We start from the raw sequence: 20,934 nt of genomic DNA, 5'->3' as shown, positions 1-20,934 counted from the left end.
ATAACTCTGTATGGATTCATGCTCAAAAATATAACTAACAAGCAGAGATGCAGAAAAGTTCAGGTAAAACGATGATGCTAAAGTGAAAAAAAATGAATATTAAAAAAAAAATGTTAAGAAGATCAAATGGCTTTTGATTGCAGGAAAACAAAATATAACAGACATTCAGAAACACAGACACTAACATTTTGTTAGTTACAAAAAAAACAACACACAAATGCAACTTTTCCATGAGGAAATCTTACCTCCTCCATCCTCGATCTATCAGGTCTTGGTAGTCTTGAACTGTCATAGTGTGAGACCACATCCCTAATAAAAATGAAAAAGTTCATTTTAATTTTTATACAACACTTAGATGATGACATAATAAACAATAGTAAAAATTGAATTTACATTTATTTTAGTTCAACCATTAGAAAAAAAAACTGCCATTGAAACTAAATTTCACAAACAATGAAAGCATGAAGTTACTGTACCTAATCAATTCACACAAACTGAAAAACAAAATAAATAAGAAACATTCTGAATTTTTTTATCCTTTATTCATAGCGATATTCAATTCTCAATTGACAATTGAATTTGTGATCTGACCATGCAATTTGCAGTTTATAATTCAATATGAAAAATTACAATTATATTATAATTATATATCTTATATTCTAAAAATTATTTTTTTAATGAAACCTTAATTAATGGCATTTTAAGTTTTTATGGGTTTTTGGTTCCACAATTCTTAATGAACAGGCATTTTGCAATTTACAATTCAATAGTTTAAAAAAATAAAAATGTCAAGTTATTGTTTTAAAGCGACTGCGGGCCATCCAACGCCGCTTGCGGCTTTAATTTATTTTGGTGTTTTCCTGTCAAAATTGTTAATAGAGAATCAAATGTCACTTTGATCCATGGGTGAAAAAAAATCTCCTTATAGAAACTGACAGAATTGAGTTTGGATCAACTGGGTTCTTTACTGAACAACAAATGAGAAAAATAAAAAGCAGTGTGAGACTTTGGTGGTCCAGCCAAATGTTTGTCCCAACTTTGACGACAGCATCCCAGGAGGGTCATTCCCACAGTGCTTAAGGCCTGAATGGAAATACACAAATCCTTGATTTGTAGCCACAACAGATCTGTGAGTCTGAGCTCCAGCTGACCTTACATGAAAGCACCATGAGCAGAGGCTATAGGCTCTGAGGAAGTTTACATCAGATGTTTCAGTTCATAAAGCTCACAGCAAGTCCCAAAGCTGGATGTTCTCACTCACATTAAGAAGCTGCTTAGCATAGCGTGATCCATAAGAAACATTTAAAGTGGCTATACCATGAATATTCTGCTTCTTAAGTGCATTATACTGTCCATTCCTCACTATAAAGAACCCTAAAGTGGTATTTTGATCTGTTCATGCATTTAAGATTAATCCTCTAAAAACCTGCGCTGTCTGCACCAGCCCCTCCCATACCCACAAAAACGAGCAGGTGGAATCATGCTAACGTCAGCACGATGTGAACCGCTCCCTCCAGGAAGAGTCTGCTCTGCCGGCACCATCCCCAGTCTAACACCAACGCTCAGTTTCTCCACAGAGCTAGCGGTGATAAGCAAAAACCCTTCATTTTAGAGGTAGAATACCATATATCTTCCAGCTCAAACAGGTGTTTGTTACTTTAGACGCGGGGTCGGCAAATGCGGTAAATAAAATGAATTGATCGTAATTAATCACGATTAATTTTGCTCCAGGTTTGCAATTAATCAGTTACTTTTTTTAATCGATTCCCGGCCCTATAATGTCTCTTTTTTAAAGAGATTGCTCTAATATATTATTAGAGTTGGCTATATGTCCATTTCCAGATCTTTCAGTAACTATTGATGTTTTTTCCTTCATTAACGGACAAATAACAATTCAGAACAGAAATAAAAACCCAGTCATTAGGATAAACGACTGATAAAGACTCAAGTCAAAAAAAAAAATTATATTGCATAATTTTACTTTCTTTAGGAGCACTGTAAATGTTGAAACATGTTTTAATTGAATTATTTTTTTTATCCTTCTGGCCTGCAAGTACAAATACTACAAATGTACTACTACAAGTTATTAAATGAAATTCTCTTTGTTAATAAATAAATAGAGCAACATAAAGCCACAACAAACTTACCTATAATAATAAATATTATTAGATTTAATTCATTTTTTTTAAACTGACAGGGCATAATAATTTAAAAAAATACATCAACTTACTGTGTCTAGAAGTAGTGAACAGCATTAATCACTCAAGAAGCATTTTTCTGGAACTTTCATGGCTGTTCCAGCAAAGCTATTTCCTCATAGGACTGATAAAAGTACTTTTATTTTGGCTTGAGAAGTGAAGCAGATACTAAATAAAAAACTGATTAATAAACAAAATAATGATCTGTTTTTAGAATGCAATGATATAATTTTAGATATAGTCTGTTTTTAGGGCTAAATTGTAAATTGAGAATGTTTTTAAATAATGAGGAAAGGAGAAATAATTCAATTGTGAGTTGAAGTTATGGATAAAACAACACAATGTGAGGACCGGCCCTGTTCTTTAGCCTTTAGAGTATAATGGACTCAAAGGATGCAGACGATGGCAGATCTGCTTTATATTCTGGAAGCACATTTGTTCTGTTTACATCCCTACCACTGATAACATCACCACTTTAATCAGTGCTGTTTAAAGCTGCAGCTGCTCTGAATAGCAAAAAAAACAGTGTTCACAATGGAGACAGTCAAGAACAACAACAAAAAAACTCTGCAGCATGAGGGCTACAAAATAAAAACTTTTGAAACTACAGTTATAGATGCTTTCCTGTGGAAAGGACAAGCGTAGTAACACCTGCTGGCTTCCTGAGAAGACACTAGAGTAAAACATGATGTAACACAACCAGATTAACACTCCTGACTTAGATCAGACAGGAGATCTCACCTGGACTCATCGACTGCATTAGCAACTGAATGAAGACTAAATATAGTCGACCAGAATAACCTCTGCTCATCTTAACTCATGACATCATTACGGTGTCCACAGGAAATGAATGCCATAAAAATGAAATTAATTTGAATTTTGAATTATAAATCCCATTTATAAAGGTAACAAAAATGTTTCCTGCTTTTACTCAATGTGTAAAAACATAAAGATGCTGCTGATTAATATCCTAAATTTACACCACATTTGTCTATAGATGCTGCCTGAAAATTTATGAAAACCACTTTTACTTCCTTACTTTCAAACAGAATCTTTTAATTTTATCCTAATTTATCAGATAAGAGAAGAAACTGAAACGTAACCATTAAAAAAAAGAATAACAAGTAATGTTCACTTTTGGATAACAGCTAAAATGTGCTCAAGAGAAATATCATTTTGTGGGCTTTTGTACATATAAAAATGTTGTTGTTTTTTTATTTGTTCAAAAAATACAGAAAACCAGAAGTACTTGTTCAGGTAAGACCTGAGTATCTTGTTAAAAAAATACAGAAAACCAGAAGTACTTGTTCAGGTAAGACCTGAGTATCTCTGACTAAACACTAAAGCAATTCAATTTGATTCCATTTAGATTTTTCTTTAAGATATTTAATTAATTTAAATTGGATTTTTTTGTTATGTAGGATCCTCCTTATATTGTTTTTTCCACGAAAAGTGTTTAAAATCAACTAAAAATCAATTAAACTGATGCTAAAAAGTCAACTAGACTTTTTTTACTTAATAAAATCGGATAAGTGAGTTTCTAGTTCAATTAACTAGCTCTCCTACGGTTTGACAACGCCGGTGTTAGCAAGTACACGTTTTCTGATGTAAAGTAGTATTTCTTGACGGGAAAAAATATTATTAAGCTTTACATGTTTTAAAAGGAATACTCGTTTATGTGAGATTAAAAAAAATAAAAATAAAAGACCAGCTGCATCATGCTAACACCTAAACACGATTAGGTTAGTAATCAAACCCAGTCTATAAAGCTCTATTTTAAGAATATACTATGATTCACGTACATATATCAATGTGTTTATGTGTTTTATAAAACTTGCACACGGGCTGCTCAACTAGCATAAGTACCATTGACGGCTAGCATGTCTCCCATAGATACAGCCGGTCCCTTCGGAGGCTAGCTTCGTGAAGCTAGCTCGTTAGCATAACACAAATTACATCCAATCTACGGCCACGTTTCTTTGCGAGTACTAATAACTTACCGTGGGAGAAGTTTCCTTTATCATTTTTACAGTATCCGCAGCGGTATCCATCATCTCCACCGAAATATTCTACTATGGTGTAGGAGTTGTTTCCTGCCATCTTCACCATCAACGCAAGTCACAGCTGAGTTCGCCAGGTCACAGGGCGACGACTACTGGATTTCAAACCCCGCCCACATTCCATGCGTCACCACTGATGCCTTCAGGGGACATGGGAACTTGGGCATTTCAAATATCTAAGTTGATTTTCTTAACATCACAAAAAACATTGCGTTAACAGAGATACCAAAGACTTGTTTAATCTTTTTAACTTTAACAAAAAAATTGTCACAAATGTCCATAAAGGTGCTATAATGAAGGCTTCAACATGAATATATAGAGTTGTCATAAAATATAAACCAGAAAGTCATGATTAAGGAAGTATTCACAATATTTATTAAATTATCTGTGCAAAAGGGGAAAAAAACAAATCAGAACCATTATGCCACACAAACAAAAACTGCAGTTTTTAGAGAGAAATGAATAATCTGAATGTATAAAAAATACATTATAAAAATACCAGGAGGGGAAACCATCATTTTCCACCTCTATATTAAAATAAAAATAAATTCACAGGGGAAAAGTTTTGGAAATGAAATTTTTCATATTTTAGCAAAACATATGACACTTTAATGAGTTTTCTTTTAATAAACTTTCCATTTCAGGGAGGGGTTATATAAATTTAAAGAACAGGGTCACAGGTTTTAGGAGAACTTTAACAGATCAAATGAAAAAAAGTGGCTTTTGTTCTCCATTTAATTTAAAGTGGATTCACACAGGCGATGAAGCAGCAGATGAAAGCAGTAACAACACTTTTTATACTCTCCAAGGACAGCTTTCTGTGCACCTAACGAAAACTGCCTTGAGGAACTGGGATGTTTTCATGAAGATATTTCATACTGCCTTGTTCAGAGAAGTCTGATACAGTTTGTCCCTCCCCCCGAAGAACCCATTTGGTGGTGAGGAGTCCCTCCAGACCCACAGGGCCTCTGGCGTGAATCCTTGCTGTGCTTATGCCAACCTCAGCTCCTGAAAAGGGACGTAAAAGCATTGTTAAAACGTAAAAGTAAATCTATGACCAGAACCCATCAAAATAATGCATACCCAGGCCAAAGCGATAGCCATCAGCAAAGCGAGAGCTGGTGTTCCAAAAAACGCAGGCGCTGTCCACCTGCTGTAAAAACTGTTCAGCTGTTTCTTCGCTCTCCGTCACGATGACATCGGTGTGAGAGCTGCCGTATTTGTGGATGTGGTCTACAGCGTCCTGCATGCTGTCCACCACTTCAATGCAGCATTCCAGGTCGCCGTATTCAGTGCGAAGAGACTTCACTTCAGAAGGACTAAAAGTTAAATAGGATGCAAACCGTGGACCTGCATGGATTTTTACCTGAAAGAAAACAAAAAAAAAAGAAAAGTTTAACTTTCAAAAGCTCACAATTTATTGTTGTGCTGAATAAAGTCAGAATTTCTAGATCTTCATGTGCTTCACTTTAGTGTGTGTGAAGGTTTCTTACTTGCTCCTGTCTCAGCATATCAATGATTTGGTCAAACATAGGAGTTCGTAGTAAATCTCTGTGAATTAGGAGGGTCTCCATGGCATTGCAGGCAGCAGGGTAGTCGCATTTGGAATCTTTGACTAGAACACAATTGTATAGTTTTGTTAGAAATCCTAGGTTACAATAACAAGTTATTGATATGCAAGTAAAACTTAGATCATTCTCAAACACTCACTAAGTTGCCTTAAATACCCACTCCAATAGTAATAGACGTTTTCCATCACAGTAAATACATACCAATGTCCAGAGCCTTGTCTATGCTGGCATCAGCATCGATGTAAACATGGCAAACGCCCTCACTGTGGCCGAGGACCGGGATGCCTTTGGCAGCTCTTTGAATGTCTCGGACCAACTGGGATGAACCTCTTGGAATAATCAAGTCGATCATCTTGTCCAGTCTGCACAGATCCTCAACTTCTTCCCGCGTGCTGACCTACAAGACAGCAGCTGCAGAGATTAGATCCCAATAACTTGATACCAAAAACGTGCTGAAAAACGTAATCAGTCTCACCAGCTGGATGGCATCAGACACTCCATGGATGGAGAGCGCTTCCTGAGTGAGCTGATGGAGAATTTTGTTGGTGTTGGATGCTTCCTTACCGCCCTTCAGCAGCAAAGCGTTTCCACTGGCGATTGCCAACGCCGACACCTGCATTCAAAGGTTACACGCTTTTTTTTTTTTTTTTTTTATTCTGATTCCGCTGCAGACTGATCCCCAGCTGACCTGTGGGAGGCAATCAGGTCGTGACTCAAAGATGACCAGCAGGACACCAATGGGAACTGTGATTTGTTCCAGTTCCAGGTTGTTGGCCACCCTGGTCCGTCTGAGCACCCGCCCCACACTGTCGCGGGACGCCACAGCAAGCTGGCGAAGACCAATGGCGAGGCTGTTGAGCTTGGAGGTTGAGAGACTCAAACGATTGATCAGGGGCTGGGCCAAAAACCCTTAGAGGACATAAGACACAACTAATAAACCAAGAGAAAACTAAGTGAATCCTGCTAGCATAACAAAGCTAACTAGAATCAAATTGAAGACGATTTCTCTGGTCTTCCTTCTTTCCGTCTCACCTTACCTGTTACAGTTGCCAATTCCATATCTTTCCTGTTAGCTGCAAGAATTTCCTCTTTTCTCTCTGTTAGAAGATCAGCAAGGCAGCAAATGATCTCTTCTCTCTGGAAAAACACAAAGATCCCATTCTAACTCACTGATCGAGGGATCAGGGAAGAACTTTTTTGTCAGTAAAAACAAATGAAGTCTTGTTTTCTGATTTATAAACATTCTTTTTACCCACCTGTTCAGGTGGCAGAGAGGCCAGAGTCCGACCTGAATGCCGCGCCATCTCCGTCTGCTGCTCAACAGTTGGACCTAGTTGTGCAAATATTCCCAAATGTAATAACAACCAACAAAACAAGTTGATTATTCCTTAAAAACATACCAGCAGGTTTGACTTCAGAGAAGAACGTGCCAACTTTCTTCCCTTCCACAATGTCTGTGATGACGTGGCCGGTGACCTTAGGATCTGTTCCGTTGGCGATGACGACGGAGGTCCCACCCTGCAGCGCCCACAGAGCCGCTTTCACCTGTGTCAGGCAGCAGGAAATAGACTCAAACCCCTTTGTTCCTGCATGTTTACATATACAGATAAAAAGATGTCTGCCATGCGGACCTTAGCTTCCATGCCACCAATTCCAACTCTGGACTTGGTACCGTAGGTGACCGACTGCTGGTCTCCGGGGTAGAATATATCGATCAGTTTAGCATCATCTGTTCCTGGGGGGCTGTCATACAAACCTATGAAAAACAGTGTAATAATTTAGAAGTACAGAAACTACCCAAAGGGGAAAACTTTATTATTTTATCATTTCAGTGGTCAATTCATGCAGTAAAGCAGGTCAGTTCTGCTTTTCTTGTGTTTAAGTTTAACAAACACTTTTTGGAAATACAGTGACTCAAAAGAAGAATTGATTTAAGAAAGTTTTAGTGAAGTATAAACAATTTGACTCGTTTCTGTTACCTTGAACGTCAGACAGTGCAATAAGAAGGTCGGCTTTCATTTCAACAGCGAGGCGTGCGGCCAGGCTGTCGTTATCTTTGATGCTTATTACCTGAAATCAAGAGAAACTTCATTAAGTCAGAATTAATATCTTAATGTAATGTGGTGTTTCTGAAACCGTTTCAATTAGCTGCTTTTCCTGAACCAAGACACTCTTGAAAAATAATTATAAGTAATTTTATGCTGTTTTTAATTTTCCTTTTAACTCTCTTTTAGTATAAAGCACATCAAGAACCTTAACGTGATGTAAAGTGTTATAAATACAGATTTATTCATTAAAAAAATATGTTTAATCTCCAGATTTATCTTGTTTAAGAATAGCTAAAATGATAAATGTGTTAAAATTGGGCACCAATCAAAACATCAGCTGATGTTCACAAATGAGAACAAATGGATTTGAAAAATTTCTAAAAAAATTAACGCTAAGATGGACCATGATGAAACATGCTATTTGTTACATGGATGGATTTCACCGCCACCATCACCTCCTGGCATTCCCAGCATCCCAGCACCCAGTACCCACATTTACCCCCTGCAGGTCACTGTTAGGAACAGGGGGAGGAACTACGGCATCGTTGGTGTTGATGATGGGAACGATGTTCATCCTCAGCAGTTCGTGGAGCGTGCTGTTCAAGTTGCGGCGCTTTTGCTCGTCGTGAAAATCGAGGTTTGTGACTAAGATCTAAGAGACGTAAGAAGTGTTAATAATTGTGCTGCGAAGTTTTTAGCACAATATGTTGAGGACATACTTGTGCCGTGCAGATGCTGTACTGAGTGAACATGGCTTCATACAACGCCATCAGACCGCTCTGTCCAGCGGCTGCACACGCTCGGGCTTCCAACACGGGAACTGACTAGACCACAGAAAACATTCGGGTTAATTCAGTTTTACACATTTCACCAATGAAAGGTGAACCCACAATTCTTATTAGCATGATTACCATCTCTTTAAGTTGGTTCTGGCCTGAGTGCAAAGCCTGTCTGACACTTTGAGACAGCAGAATCTCGTGTCTTAGTCGCTGCTTCCCAAAAGCCACGGCGCCGCTTGTAACTATCATCATCTCCCGTCCTTGATTCTGCAGCATGGCCACCTGAAAAACACAGAAAACAGCAGTTGGAGTTTAGAGCCGGTGGATGGGGATGGAGGACATCTCCTCAGCCCTCTGTCAAGCACATCACCTGCTCTACGATGGAGGCGAGCCGTCCCAGCGCCAGCCCACATTCATCCCCCCGTGTGACCACAGCACTGCCCAGCTTCACCACAATCCGTTTGGCCTGTTTCAGCTCACTGCGATGGGCAAAGGACTTCCCATGGGGACGTGGGAGAGAAACTGCGAGGGGAACACAAGAGTGACAACAACATGCAGGAAGCCTTTATTTATATTTATATATTTACATGTCAGAGTAATGTGAGACTTACATTTAGCCTGGGAAAAGGCTCTGATAGAAGCTGCACAGACATGACTGTGATGGGTTCTGGGGGGCAGCTGGGAGCACAAAGCCAGCCGGGCAAACATGGTGCAGAAACAGAAGCCCTGCAGTAGAGATGCACGCAGGTCAGAGCCAGGTTACGGTCATAATGACCTCATGTCAGATTTAAAAAAAAACTACTACAGTTTCCACGCGGCATCACATCAACTTAGTACTCACCGTGAAAGTTTACTCCTTAAGTTTCCACATTATATTAAATCGATATTATTTAGCCAGAATGAATAATAACAATGTAAAATGTCGTTTATGTCAGTAAAGCTGACCTCAGCGTGTCAGTAACACAAACAATAAAAAGCCGAACACTAGCTAATGCTAGCTAGCTTTAACAACAACTGTTGTTGTTGTTGTTTGCAGCTTAAAAGGGAAGTGCAATACATTTTTACAAAATCTCCATTTACCTGATAATGTTAGGACCTAAAGACTATCCAGAATCTCCAGTAAGTGAGCCGTAGATGGGGACGCGTCAGTCAGACTCCCGGTGCTGCCACATCCACAGCCCACGTTGTTTGTGAAGCGCACATTACACCTATTCACCAAACTAGGATACGCACAAGACGCTCCAGGGGTAAGTGAAGGGGTCAAGCGTTTTACGTAGGTATATACGTACGTACGTAAATACGTAGAACCCATAGAACCAATCAGATTTGACTACTGAACTTAAATAACCAAAAAATATTTTTACTTTTATTTAATTGTTATTGTATAAATCTAGTACGACTTCCTAAAATAAATACATAATGATTTCTGGGGGGGAAAAGTAAAATCGTTCAGTGGGGGGGGGGTCTTACCACGTGATTGCTGAACACACAAAAATATTTCCACGCTCATTATTATTTTACGGTCATATAGAGAAACAAATGACTAAAATGGCTTAAGACTGCTTACGTGAAAGTTGTTTGTCCTACCCCCTCCTTCTGCAGCAATGGACTATTCCATCAACAGCAAGAACAGAGACTCTTCAAAGAGATTTGTAAAAAGGGCTAAATGAGAGGTTGTTATCCATGAAATTATCCTACTGTTGATGCCGTAAAATAATAAAAAAGAAAAGAAAAAAAAAACATTGTCACAAACAATGCAGGGTAAACTAGAAACAAAGTGATTGTGCCGGAAGAAAAATAAAACAGGAAAAAAGAATAAAATCAAAGGAACTCAAAATGAAGATTAAGAAAGTCAATAATGAGGAAAGGCAAAGGGAGTGGCAGAAAATGTTAATATTAATAATTTTCTTTATTTATTTGAATGTACTGATCCATCATTTAGGTAATTTAGTTTCTTTTGCCTTCTTTAGTAAAACCTGAAACATTAAAAAAGACAGAAGAGTACTGTTTGTTTTAGCTAGAAAATAAGTGGGTAACAAATTAGCATTCAATGAATTCAATGTTTTTTCAGAGTAAAAATAATACATAAAAAATACATTTGTTTGAATGTGATTACAGTTTTTGAATTCTTGACATCGATGCTGTACAAAAGTGGAATATAAGAATCTGTTGCAGATGCCGTCAATAGATTTTCATTGAATCTGTCTGTACAATTTCCAGTTCTTTATTTTTAATAATTTTAAAGTTTGTTCTATAAATACATCAGAGCATATTTTCAGCATGAGCTGTGTCACATAATCTGAAATTTAGCAAACAATAAAGTCACTTAAGCCATCTAGAACAGAGCATAAATATTTGGTTTGGTTACTCTTATGTTGAAAGAACTCATTTCCACTTTAATAACACCCTCTGACATTTTGCCTGGCAGCTCTAGACTCAGCATCCTTCTTCCAATATCTTCACATTCTTTACTCTTGCTGTGAGGCAAGAGTGCTAACCACTGCGCCACCATGCAGCCCTAAATGCAATTGAGGGTTTTTTTTTATCATGTTTTATCTTTTATAGCACTTTGATCAGCTGTTGTGTTATTTCTTTCATTTTGCACCAGTAAGAAAAAAGTATATTTTCATAAAAAGTCAAAGTTAAGAAATACTGATCTTTTAATGGACAAGGTAAAGGAATTGGGGCATTTGAAATGTAAATATAGCTTTTTATTGTCTTCATCTTCAATTACTGTATATCTCAACTCCTAATAAAATACCAAAAATCCTGTTATTCTATAGAATTCAAATTTTTGAATTAACACATTTTTAACTGTCATTAAATGATAAAGAGTAATTGTAAATCTCATTTGACTTATATTGATTTGCAGATTTGTGTGGTAAACTATATATTTTGCGTGTGTTTGACTGGTTTGAAGTAGATTCTGCTAGTTAATAATCTTCAGTAATGTGACACTAAAGCTTATGAGGGATGTGTACTCCCCAAGGGAGAGCCATGAAACTTTCATGAGCAGGACGGCTGAGAGTACAGTTCACTCTGAGTCACCACAGAGAGCAGAGCTATGGAGGCAGCCGAGGACAGTTTGAAATGTCCCGTCTGCCAGGATTTTTTCACCGAGCCCGTGACACTCGAGTGTGGACATGACTTCTGCCTCACCTGCATTCAGGAAGTCTGGGAAACTGATCTGCCTTCTAAGGGCCCTTTCTTCTGCCCAGAGTGTCAGATTTTCTTCACCAATGAGCCCACTCTGGAGGTGAATCCTCTCCTTCGGTCTAAAGTGACTGCAGCCGCAGAGCAGCACCCAGTCTGGTGCGATCACTGCTTGGAGAAGCCGTCGGTGGCCGTGAGGACCTGTTTGACCTGTGATGCTTCGGTGTGCCAGGCTCATGCCCTTCAGCACCAGCAGAAGTCTGCTCTGCGGGAGCACACTCTGGTGGATGTAACCAGCGATCCACTCTCGCTGAAGTGCAGGGAGCACCGTGACCAACTGAAGCTCTTCTGTATGGAGGAAATGCTTCCTGTGTGCTGTTTGTGTGTTTTGGTCGGCGTGCACAAACACCACAAAGCATCTCAACTCCACGAAGCCAGTGCAGACCTAAAAGTATTTATAAGCATTTCCATACTGCCTCTGTTTAAGTACTTTGCATTTTTACATGTTTGTTTCATTGATGTATTTAGAAGACATTGGAAACAAACATGAGCCAGCTGCTAAAGAGGAGGGGTGAAGCTGAGCACGCCATCAAGGAGCTGGAGTCACTGTACACACAGACCGTGGTACCGTCATCCTCAAATCATTCCTGTTTGGCTGTTAAAACATTCTCTGTTGAACATTTTGTGTTACATTTCTTCTACAGAAGTCTGCAGCAGATTTCAGGGAAAGAATTTCAGACAAATACAGCAGGATCCGCGTCGTCCTGGACGCAGACGAGCGCCTGATGATGCAGATTATTGAAGCAGAGGAGACGTACATGACAGACTGGCTGGAGTCCCAGAGGAGCATCATGGAAAGTCAGATTAAAGAGATTGACAGTTTAAGAACCAGAAGTAAATTACTTCTTCAGCAAACAAATGACCTGAAATTCCTTCAGGTGAGTCAAAATAAACATTCTTTGTTCTACTTAAGACATTTGTTAATTAAAAATGTTACATTGTTGCGTAAATAATGTGAACTGATGTATTTTATTTCCAATTCAAGAGATCAGCTGGTTACCAGTCAGTAAATCCAACTACAACAGGAGAAACATCAAAATAAAAAAGGCAAAAAATCGGTCTTTATTTGTATTTAATTTTTGAAAGTGTTCTGAAATAACAATTAAATTGATTAACATTTAACTCACTATGTTCATAAAAACGCACATGGACCAAAACAATACGTTTCTGACAGTTAAAGACCCACTTTATGTTTTGGTGTTTTTAATACGTTCCATGTAGCATTTTTTTTTGATGATAGAGGACTTATATAAACAAAATAACGCTTAAAATGGCATTTCTGAATATTTCTCTATTCAAATTGTGAATCAGTAGCAGACGAAAAGATGCCATTGAAAAAATAGGCTTTTTACGACATAGAAATATATTGGGCAGACCACATGCTTCCTGTTCCACTCTATTCTGATGCATCCACTTGTAGATAAATAGATTCATGAACATCTTTGTTTTCCTGGTCTGAGCTGGCATCTGGATCAAAGCTGTACGGTTGGATGGATCCAATATTGCTCGTAGTCTTTTTGCTATGCTGATGTTAGCTTGGGGTTGTGAGGGGTTGTAAGCTAGTGGGTGAGAGCGTAAATAAAGGCATGCTGGGATATCAACGTAGGCTAATTTCTAATAAACTCCTGATTCTCTGCAGAAAATATGTCTTAAAAATGACACAAGCTTTTTGATTATTTGCTGAAAACCACAATTATAATTAAAAGACCACAGGGAAAATAGATAGAAATATAGTTGTAGTGGGGGTTTAAAGGCTTTGTGTTAAATGACCAAAGGTTTTGCTACAAACACTAACACAACCGTTTCCTCTCCAACAGCAAATCACAACACAGAAACTTTGGTGAGTGTTTTGACAAGAAATAATTTATTTTGTCATTCCCTTTCCTGACCCACATTTGTTGTGTTTATTTATTTTGCAGCCATCCTGTGGATTTCTCACCGATCAGAACCGTCGATGAGGATCTGTGTGATCCAGAGAAGCTGAGAACTGTGGAGAGGCTTGTGGATGATCTTTCTCTGGCTCTGTCCCAACACTTTCCACGAATGTGGTCATGTTAGTCGCAACATTTGAAGATCCACTACCAACTATTCTTATTTTTTAACTTTTTATTACATTTAATCCTTCTTTTTTTGTTCTTTGTAGATCTGAGTTCCCCTGCTTTAGACTCTAAAACAGCACATCCAAATCTAGAAATATCAAGAAACGACAGACAAGTGTTCTGGAGACGTCAGCCGGTCAGTGGAGAACCGGACCCTCGTCCGTATGACTCCCAGTACAGTGTATTGGCTCTGGAGAGCTTTACCAGTGGACAGCACTACTGGGAGGTCATTGTCCAGGACAAACCCTACTGGATGGTTGGTGTCACCACCAGATCCGCTGATGGAAACATCAATCCGACTCAGAGTTCCTCCCGTTTGGGTGTGAACAACACCTCATGGTGCATCTACCATGGAGAAGGACAGTACCTGGCATGTCATGACACGCAAGAAAAACGACTTTCAGTGGAAAAGAGAGTGAGAAAGTTAGGGATCATGGCAAATATCCAGAAGGGGGAGCTGTCCTTCTATGACGCTGATGCCATAACCCTGCTTCATTCTTTCTGCATCCAGAGCACAGAGCCTCTGTACCCCATGTTCAACCCCTGCATTGATGTGAATGGACTGAACAAGCAGCCGCTTTCTTTGTTCTGGATTAAAGATCCCTGGAACTGGCAAGAAGATGACGAAGAAAAATGAAGCAAGAGAAAAAAATGTCAATTATTCTGAACAGAAAATTACTATGTAAGGGATTTGCTCAAAATTTCTTCAAAAATTTGTTCAAAATTATTGATATATTGCATCTCATGTCAAATGTACTTGGAAACAATTCTTAAGAGTAATTATTGTTCTTTCCAGCAGCCGCCCTGGACTTGACTCACCAAAATTTGCTCATATTTGTTACCGGGTGAAAATAAATTTTGGGTGTAATGAAAACTACATAGATCTGTTTGTCACCTCCAGGTGACCAAAGCCTAAAATGGTTGCTTTAAAGAGAAAACTAACAAAAAAGCCGCCATTTAAAAAAAAAAAAAAAAGTTTTTTTATCATCAAGGCCAGAATGGGGGAGTCAGGGAGATTTCTGTTTACCGTTTGGACGGGGGGCGTGTGGGCCACACAATTCATTTTAATTTTTGTTGACAAGCAAGAAAGAAACAACACAACGGTTTGAGATTCTGATAGTTGTGTCCATTTGTTACAACAAACACACAGAGTCACTTCTGCATGACCTTTGGAGTGTAAATATTTTATTAGGCGGTATCAGGTCCACTCTCAACCCACACTTTTGTCCTGAGCTAAATGCTTTTGTACTGCTCAGTGTCGTTCACCTCAATGAACGAGAACCTTCACTGACATTTTTGAAGGACTTTTTTTTAACGTTCTTCCTGTGTTAGCTTTCTGTTACCATCCACGGCGTTAACGGGTCAGTTTCGATCCATGTCTTAAACCAACTAAAAATACACTAAAAACAATAAATTGTTTCATCTCTTACTTATCTTGTTAAGCTTCTTTATCCATTTAAATATTAAAAAAATAAAAAAATCTAGATTTAAATAAAAATAGAAAAAAATACCTCAAGAGAATCATGTAAATAAAGCAAAGGTTATTGTGCTACTTGAATTTTACTGAGAGGTTTCCCTGACATTAATTAACGTGACCTAATTTGATATTTTACAATTATTAACTCTCGGAATTTTGATCATGTTGTGGGTCAGTTTTGACCCAAACTTATTTATTTATGCAAAGATACATATTTTTGTCAGTAATAGAGCTTTATTCCACACACATTGGTACGGTGGCCAACACGCCTCATTTAAACGCAGAAGCTGAAGCATAAAAGCCAACAACACAACAACAAAAGCCACTATGTAAATGATTTGCAACGGAAATGAATAACTGACTTTTTTTTATTATTTAATTCAGTTTTAAGCTAATAGCCCTACTTGAAACTTTGAGCACTGTCCCTTCTGCTGTTGTGTTGTGGCTTTTGTCGTTGTGCTTCCACTTTTCTCATTTTGCCACCGTACATTGGAACACAAAAAGCCAACAAAACAAACAAATAAAACCAAAAGAAATCACTTGCACCTTCCAAAAGTATTAGGAAGCTAAAGGTCTGTGCGTCTGGACAAGTCCAGGTTTGTTTATTTTGCTTTTTTCCCCAATTATACTGCACAAATCTGCATCTTCTGAAGCTCACATGACTGGAAGACAGGTTGGCTGTCAGTGTGCTGGCTGAAATCCACTAATGGTTTTAATTTGGGATCTAATTATTGTGTCATAAAGTTTTTTTTTTTTTATGTAACAGGGTCAAAACCGACCCTAACACCAGAAAGGACATAATTTCAACCAGAGCATTTTAGAATAAAAAGTTTAAAAAATTGAAATTTGTTGATGGATTTCATTAATTTTAAGTGATTCTTTTATGAAATTAAAAACTGAAACGGGTCGGTGCCAATGCTAACACAAGACAAAGATTAAAGCAGTGGCTTGTGTTTATGTGCAGTCATCCCAGCCTCTGCAGGCCGAGCATGCCTTCAGTCTCACATGTCGGTGCCACTGCTGCTAAGTGGCAAACTTGCACCAGATGGGGTCAAATAACATCAGCAGAGGTTATTATTCTCAGAATTACATGATCGTCTGCACCATATTTTTCTTTTTCCCTTTTCAGTTGTTTAAATATATTGAAAAAAAAAAAAAAAATCGGACCTCTTTCTGAAACAGATTTGAACCCTCATGTGGAGATCTTGCCAAACAAGCTTACACAAGTTGCTCATGTAATGTCAATAGTTCTCTTCTAATCTGAATCAAGAGTTTGGCAACACACTTGTTGTGTGTTTAGTGAGGATACACAGAAAACAAAATGACAAAAGAGTAAAAAAAAAACTAAAACTCTGTAAGTAAGGGTAGTATTTTTATTGAGTCATTTCCTTCCTCATATCTGCATTGATCTTGCATAAATCGTGTTTTTTGTACATTTACAATATACATTTATGAAGCATTTATAGGTACAAGCTGATGAATTGTACAACAACAGCAACAATGTTCCACTGATAGATTTAGATCTTTAACAAAAATATCTCAGACTCAAACTGTAAAATTGCTTAATAACTAAATCGGTCGTCATCTTTCTCCTGAGACTTCCACATCCAACCATGATGAGAAATAAAAGCTTTGCTCAAGGATTGGCTTGAATTTTCGACTTGATCCAGTCCAAAAATTGAGTAACTCGTGTGTAGACCCCGGGCCTGTTCTGCTTTCCACACTGGTCTCCCCAGCTCACCAGACCATAGATGACACTGCTGTTGTTCTCTTTGCACGTCAAGGGTCCTCCAGAGTCACCCTGAACCAAGACAACGAACAGCTAAATTAAAGAACTGTTTCAACCTAATCACCCAAAGTGAACATGTCTGGTTAGCATTTTCCTGACTCACCTGGCAGGAGTCCACCCCTCCCTGCAGGTGACCAGCACAGAGCATAGTGTTGTCGAGGTTGCTGCCATAGATGGCAGGCTCAGAGCATTTTTCCTGGTTGATCAGAAGAACGTTAGCCTCCAACAGGTGACTGGAGCCGTAGTCAGCTGAAGAGAAAAGGTATTAAAACATAACTTTTATATAAGCGTTTCATCCCTGAAGGACTCAGAACAGAGTTTATTAGCATGGATTTACATTGTTCAGTAGCTCCCCATCCAGAAATGGTACACTCCATCCCGTCTGGAAGTTGTGCGTCTGGTAGACAGGCTGTCTTCACAAACTGGGTCTCATTGGCACAAAATCCCTCAGTCCCTCTCAACCTCAACAGAGCTTTGACAAAAAGTGAAGCCACATCAGATATTAAACAAGTAAAAGTCTGCTAAAATTATTAATAATACAACTATTCATACTTTATTTAAGGAAGTCTTGCCTCCCAGCTTTAGTTTCATTGGCCAAAATCAAGATATAAATATAAATGAGCTTTTTACCAATGTCATTGTAAACTGCTCCAGTGGTCTCCCTGTAGTTCTCGTGCACAATGGCCTTTTCAACTGGAAGGATTTGAGTGGAAGCATCTGGTTTATCCAATGAGAGACTTCCCATGAGCACCTGCATGTCTTTGCTTTTATCACTGAGAAAGCAACAAACAGAAGAAGTCCATTTTATCTCAGCGTTCTTCATTCTGACAGCGTGATTTGAATTCTGAGTGCTTACATGCAATGGCCTGCTGTCAGAACCCAGCAGCTTTTAATGAGGACTCCACCACAGACGTGTCTGTATGGAAGGTTTGAGTTCTTTGGCTTTTGTTGCAAAGAAACCTGCCAGGGAATTGCCCCCGGTGAGACTTTGAGACCCCCAAAGATTCGCGTTATTGCTTTTTTAGGTTGAGGCACACCACAGGTGCGAAACTGTGATGCTGCGGTTTCAGTTGGGGATACTGGACCGGCAGAAGGTTGAGCAGTAGGTTCTGGAGGCTTGGTGGTAGACGGAGGATTAGCAGATGTGGGTTGTGGACTTGGAGGAACACCAGTCGGTCTGTCAGCTGAAAACAAACAGAAGTGAAGTGTTTCAATGTGCAGAGGCTCACTCAAAAAGGTCTTCCTGGGTTTAAATCTCACTTGTTGGTTTAATACATCGCATCACGTCACAGTAGTCCCACAAAAGTCTGCGACCTCTTCTGAAGAAACACCACGGCTTTGGCTCTCCATCTGGGTTTCTGTGTGGCAGAAATGTATTCAATTAAAGCTCATTTGAACAAATCCGCTCCGCAGTTTTAATATACTTATATTTTTTTAGACCTGCAGAAGTTATGAGGTCCAAGTCCATCTTGGTCCTCAAAGGATTTGAAGGGATTCACGCCGTGGGCCAGGATGAAGTGGGAGTTCCAGTGCAGGCAGTCATCACCATCGTCTGTCTCACTCACATTCCCACGATAGGACTCCCCATCATCCAAGTAGCAGTCATCTGGGCCTGAGAGATCGACCACATCCCTTCAGTGTGGGAAAGACTGATGTATCCTCGCGGTTGGGAATAAAATAAAGAATAATTACCAACTTTGCAGAAACGTCCACTGAACCCCTCGGTACAAACACAGTCAAAGTTGTTTCCATCCTTGATGCACTTGCCACCGTTGCTGCATGGGTTTGGCTCACAAACCGAGACTTCACAAGAAGAGACAACAAAACTGCATCCCAATTCATAACAATACGCAAAGACTTTGCATGTTTTCCTTACGGCGTCTGCAGTTTGGAGGCTTGAAGGGCTCTTTGCACTTGCACTCATAAAACGGGGGCGATGAAGTCAGCACACACTCGCCGTTTCCACATCTACCTCTTCTACAAACCCTTGGTCCTGTGCCAAAGGAAAATTTGATTTACACATTTCATTTATTGTGTCAATTTTTGCAAATATGAAGGCTGTTTTTCTGACCTTTCTCACATCTCTTTCCCTTGAAAGGGCTGGGACAATCACATTTATAATTCCTTTTGCCTTTTTCTTTGCACACTCCTTCATTCAAACAAGGGTTTGGGTTGCACTGGCCTGAGAGATTTAAACAATTGATCATAAATCTACAACCAAATCTTAAAAATATAGTGAGAGTGGAGGCTGGCTTACCGTCTGGATCTTGGAGTTCAAACAGCCAGTCCTGATTACCTTGGTCATCATCATCTTCATCATCGCCAGTGTTCTCCGCCGCAAAAAAGACGTCTGAAATGTCAGAATGTTGTTTAGCCCTGACTTTGTCAGGTGGGATCAAACAAGAACACAAAGAGGCAAAAACTGACCTTTAATGATGTCCTCATACTTCATTTTCTTAATTTTCTTCATCCCGTGTCTGGAGTTGTTGCCATGTCTGCCGTGATGACCCTGATGACCGTGATGGCCATGTTGGCCATGTCCTTCCTCGTCGCCATGATTATGTTTGTCCTTTTTCTTTGGCTGAATAACGTAATTCATTCCAACAATGACAAAGTCAGAAAATCAACACGTGTTAGCTCTGAACATTTTTTTAAATTCGTAAAAATAGAAAGAGAAAAAAAAACAACCAACTTCATAACTTTTGTAGTTTTGATCCAAAAATGAGCTCAATATTGCAAATAAAAATGGTGAAATATTCTTTAAATATAAAATATTTTGGATAAATACAAACCTCAGCTTGGCTGATGAGTGCCACTAAAAAGAGGCAAAGCAGGAGCAGCTTCAGTTTCATGGCAGCAGCTGATCACTCGGCGTCCAGGCGAGTGAAGGCAGGTAAGCTCAGCCCTCATATCCTACATCCATGAAAAGACACTGACCTTTGACCTGCTGTGTTTTTCTGGCCTTCACCCTGTTGCAAAATTATTCCTATCGATTAAAACTCATGTTCTTTTTTTAATATAGCAACACTGAGCAATGCAAAAGAAAAACTTTAAAAATGTGGACATAAATGATGCAAAATGAATTTTTATTTTAGGTGAGAAAAATGTCTGCATTATGAATCCATGAAAATGTCAGAAATAAAGAGCAAAACTGGGTAAACACACAGATGCAACAGAAAAAGCTCAGAGAGTATATTTACAGAGTTTCATGTTTATTTTAGTTTAAACTTTGGATTAGCACACACTGGGTTCATCGAAACATAAGCTGATAATAAAACATTTATTTGATTTTGTAGCTGAAGAATAAAGCTGACAGCAAAAATGGGCTTGTTAGCATTTTATTTACAAATGAATTTTAAAAACTGTAAGAATGAAATGTGTTTGTTTTTGCCCCTCATGACTGTAAACCCTTTTCATCTGAAACATCTTGTCCTGCTTTGTCTATAGTTCCACTGTGTCAGAGGTTGGTATATCCAAGGCTTGTTTACCACAAGCTAAGTGGAAAGGACTACAATTCTGTCGATTTTATTATTATTTGAGGAACAGCCTTTTCTCACACTCTAAATATGAGATGCTTGTAAATAAAAATAAATAAGTAAGAAAAGAAAAGAAAGCAATGTTGATATAGTGTTGCTCAGGGGTCTGTAGCCTCCAACATTTAAAGCCAATCAGGTCAATTTCTCACCAACAACGATCCAGA

The 20,934-nt window shown here is 38.7% G+C and overlaps 4 protein-coding genes and 1 long non-coding RNA gene across 7 annotated transcripts in view; 2 read left to right on the top strand and 3 right to left on the bottom strand.

Moving 5' to 3' along the window:
- The window catches only part of LOC112162082 (arginyl-tRNA--protein transferase 1), a 52,808-nt gene extending 48,416 nt beyond the window's left edge, over positions 1–4,392 (bottom strand). The window contains exons 1-2 of one of the 2 annotated variants that reach the window (XM_024297732.2): positions 4,199–4,392; positions 246–309 (exon numbers count right to left, since the gene is read on the bottom strand). In XM_024297732.2, coding sequence (XP_024153500.1) covers positions 246–309; positions 4,199–4,307 — 173 coding nt within the window. In that variant the 5' untranslated portion in view covers positions 4,308–4,392. The remainder of the gene's footprint in view (positions 1–245; positions 310–4,198) is intronic. The other variant, XM_024297731.2, reaches the window with a different exon arrangement.
- On the top strand, positions 3,338–3,891 carry LOC118599690. The gene is made up of 2 exons (XR_004949146.1): positions 3,338–3,455; positions 3,511–3,891. It is a non-coding gene; the product is annotated as an uncharacterized LOC118599690 (long non-coding RNA).
- A 348-nt stretch (positions 4,393–4,740) lies between the features above and the next one.
- LOC112162152 (delta-1-pyrroline-5-carboxylate synthase) lies at positions 4,741–9,917 on the bottom strand. Of its 2 annotated transcripts, none has more exons than XM_024297829.2 (17): positions 9,737–9,917; positions 9,268–9,382; positions 9,027–9,178; positions 8,789–8,938; positions 8,597–8,701; positions 8,377–8,529; positions 7,809–7,899; positions 7,461–7,585; positions 7,230–7,374; positions 7,086–7,159; positions 6,867–6,966; positions 6,518–6,738; positions 6,305–6,442; positions 6,031–6,226; positions 5,752–5,873; positions 5,342–5,624; positions 4,741–5,266 (listed from the first exon to the last, which is right to left on the bottom strand). In XM_024297829.2, exons 2-17 carry the CDS (start codon positions 9,362–9,364, stop codon positions 5,085–5,087), a joined length of 2,334 nt encoding a protein of 777 aa, XP_024153597.1. In that variant the 5' UTR covers positions 9,365–9,382; positions 9,737–9,917; the 3' UTR covers positions 4,741–5,084. The 2 variants fall into 2 exon arrangements, with proteins under 2 accessions (XP_024153597.1, XP_024153596.1); XM_024297828.2 differs by having other exon boundaries at positions 8,371–8,529; positions 9,737–9,916.
- A 2,429-nt stretch (positions 9,918–12,346) lies between these two features.
- Positions 12,347–15,423, top strand: LOC112161840 (nuclear factor 7, brain-like). Its single transcript, XM_036215644.1, has 5 exons — positions 12,347–12,433; positions 12,514–12,747; positions 13,687–13,709; positions 13,789–13,922; positions 14,013–15,423. The coding sequence occupies exons 1-5, from the start codon at positions 12,356–12,358 to the stop codon at positions 14,603–14,605; spliced, it is 1,062 nt and encodes a 353-aa protein (XP_036071537.1). The 5' UTR covers positions 12,347–12,355; the 3' UTR covers positions 14,606–15,423.
- Positions 15,424–16,804: 1,381 nt separating this feature from the next.
- Positions 16,805–20,186, bottom strand: habp2 (hyaluronan binding protein 2). The gene is made up of 13 exons (XM_024298113.2): positions 20,027–20,186; positions 19,662–19,815; positions 19,492–19,584; positions 19,306–19,416; positions 19,111–19,227; positions 18,927–19,037; positions 18,675–18,846; positions 18,495–18,592; positions 18,091–18,418; positions 17,865–18,007; positions 17,572–17,706; positions 17,338–17,483; positions 16,805–17,246 (listed from the first exon to the last, which is right to left on the bottom strand). Exons 1-13 carry the CDS (start codon positions 20,084–20,086, stop codon positions 17,082–17,084), a joined length of 1,833 nt encoding a protein of 610 aa, XP_024153881.1. The 5' UTR covers positions 20,087–20,186; the 3' UTR covers positions 16,805–17,081.
- Between the last annotated feature and the right edge of the window lie 748 nt (positions 20,187–20,934).

This window comes from Oryzias melastigma, linkage group LG15, assembly GCF_002922805.2.
Source record: "Oryzias melastigma strain HK-1 linkage group LG15, ASM292280v2, whole genome shotgun sequence".
NCBI lineage: Eukaryota > Metazoa > Chordata > Actinopteri > Beloniformes > Adrianichthyidae > Oryzias > Oryzias melastigma.
The sequence above is the reverse complement of the archived record's forward strand: the minus strand, read 5'-3'. Positions and strand labels throughout refer to the sequence as shown.

Excerpts from the sequence above, each read along its gene's own strand:
- LOC112162152 (XM_024297828.2), bottom strand. The coding sequence starts at position 9,364 with ATGTTTGCCCGGCTGGCTTTGTGCTCCCAGCTGCCCCCCAGAACCCAT. Across the intron at positions 8,530-8,596 it reads ACAGCATCTGCACGGCACAA|ATCTTAGTCACAAACCTCGA; the intron begins GTATGTCCTCAA and ends TACGTCTCTTAG. Across the intron at positions 6,739-6,866 it reads GGAATTGGCAACTGTAACAG|GGTTTTTGGCCCAGCCCCTG; the intron begins GTAAGGTGAGAC and ends ATGTCCTCTAAG.
- LOC112161840 (XM_036215644.1), top strand. The coding sequence starts at position 12,356 with ATGAGCCAGCTGCTAAAGAGGAGGGGTGAAGCTGAGCACGCCATCAAG. Across the intron at positions 12,434-12,513 it reads CACTGTACACACAGACCGTG|AAGTCTGCAGCAGATTTCAG; the intron begins GTACCGTCATCC and ends TTTCTTCTACAG. Across the intron at positions 12,748-13,686 it reads ATGACCTGAAATTCCTTCAG|CAAATCACAACACAGAAACT; the intron begins GTGAGTCAAAAT and ends CCTCTCCAACAG.
- habp2 (XM_024298113.2), bottom strand. The coding sequence starts at position 20,086 with ATGAAACTGAAGCTGCTCCTGCTTTGCCTCTTTTTAGTGGCACTCATC. Across the intron at positions 19,417-19,491 it reads TGAACTCCAAGATCCAGACG|GCCAGTGCAACCCAAACCCT; the intron begins GTAAGCCAGCCT and ends TAAATCTCTCAG. Across the intron at positions 18,008-18,090 it reads CTGACAGCAGGCCATTGCAT|TGATAAAAGCAAAGACATGC; the intron begins GTAAGCACTCAG and ends TTGCTTTCTCAG.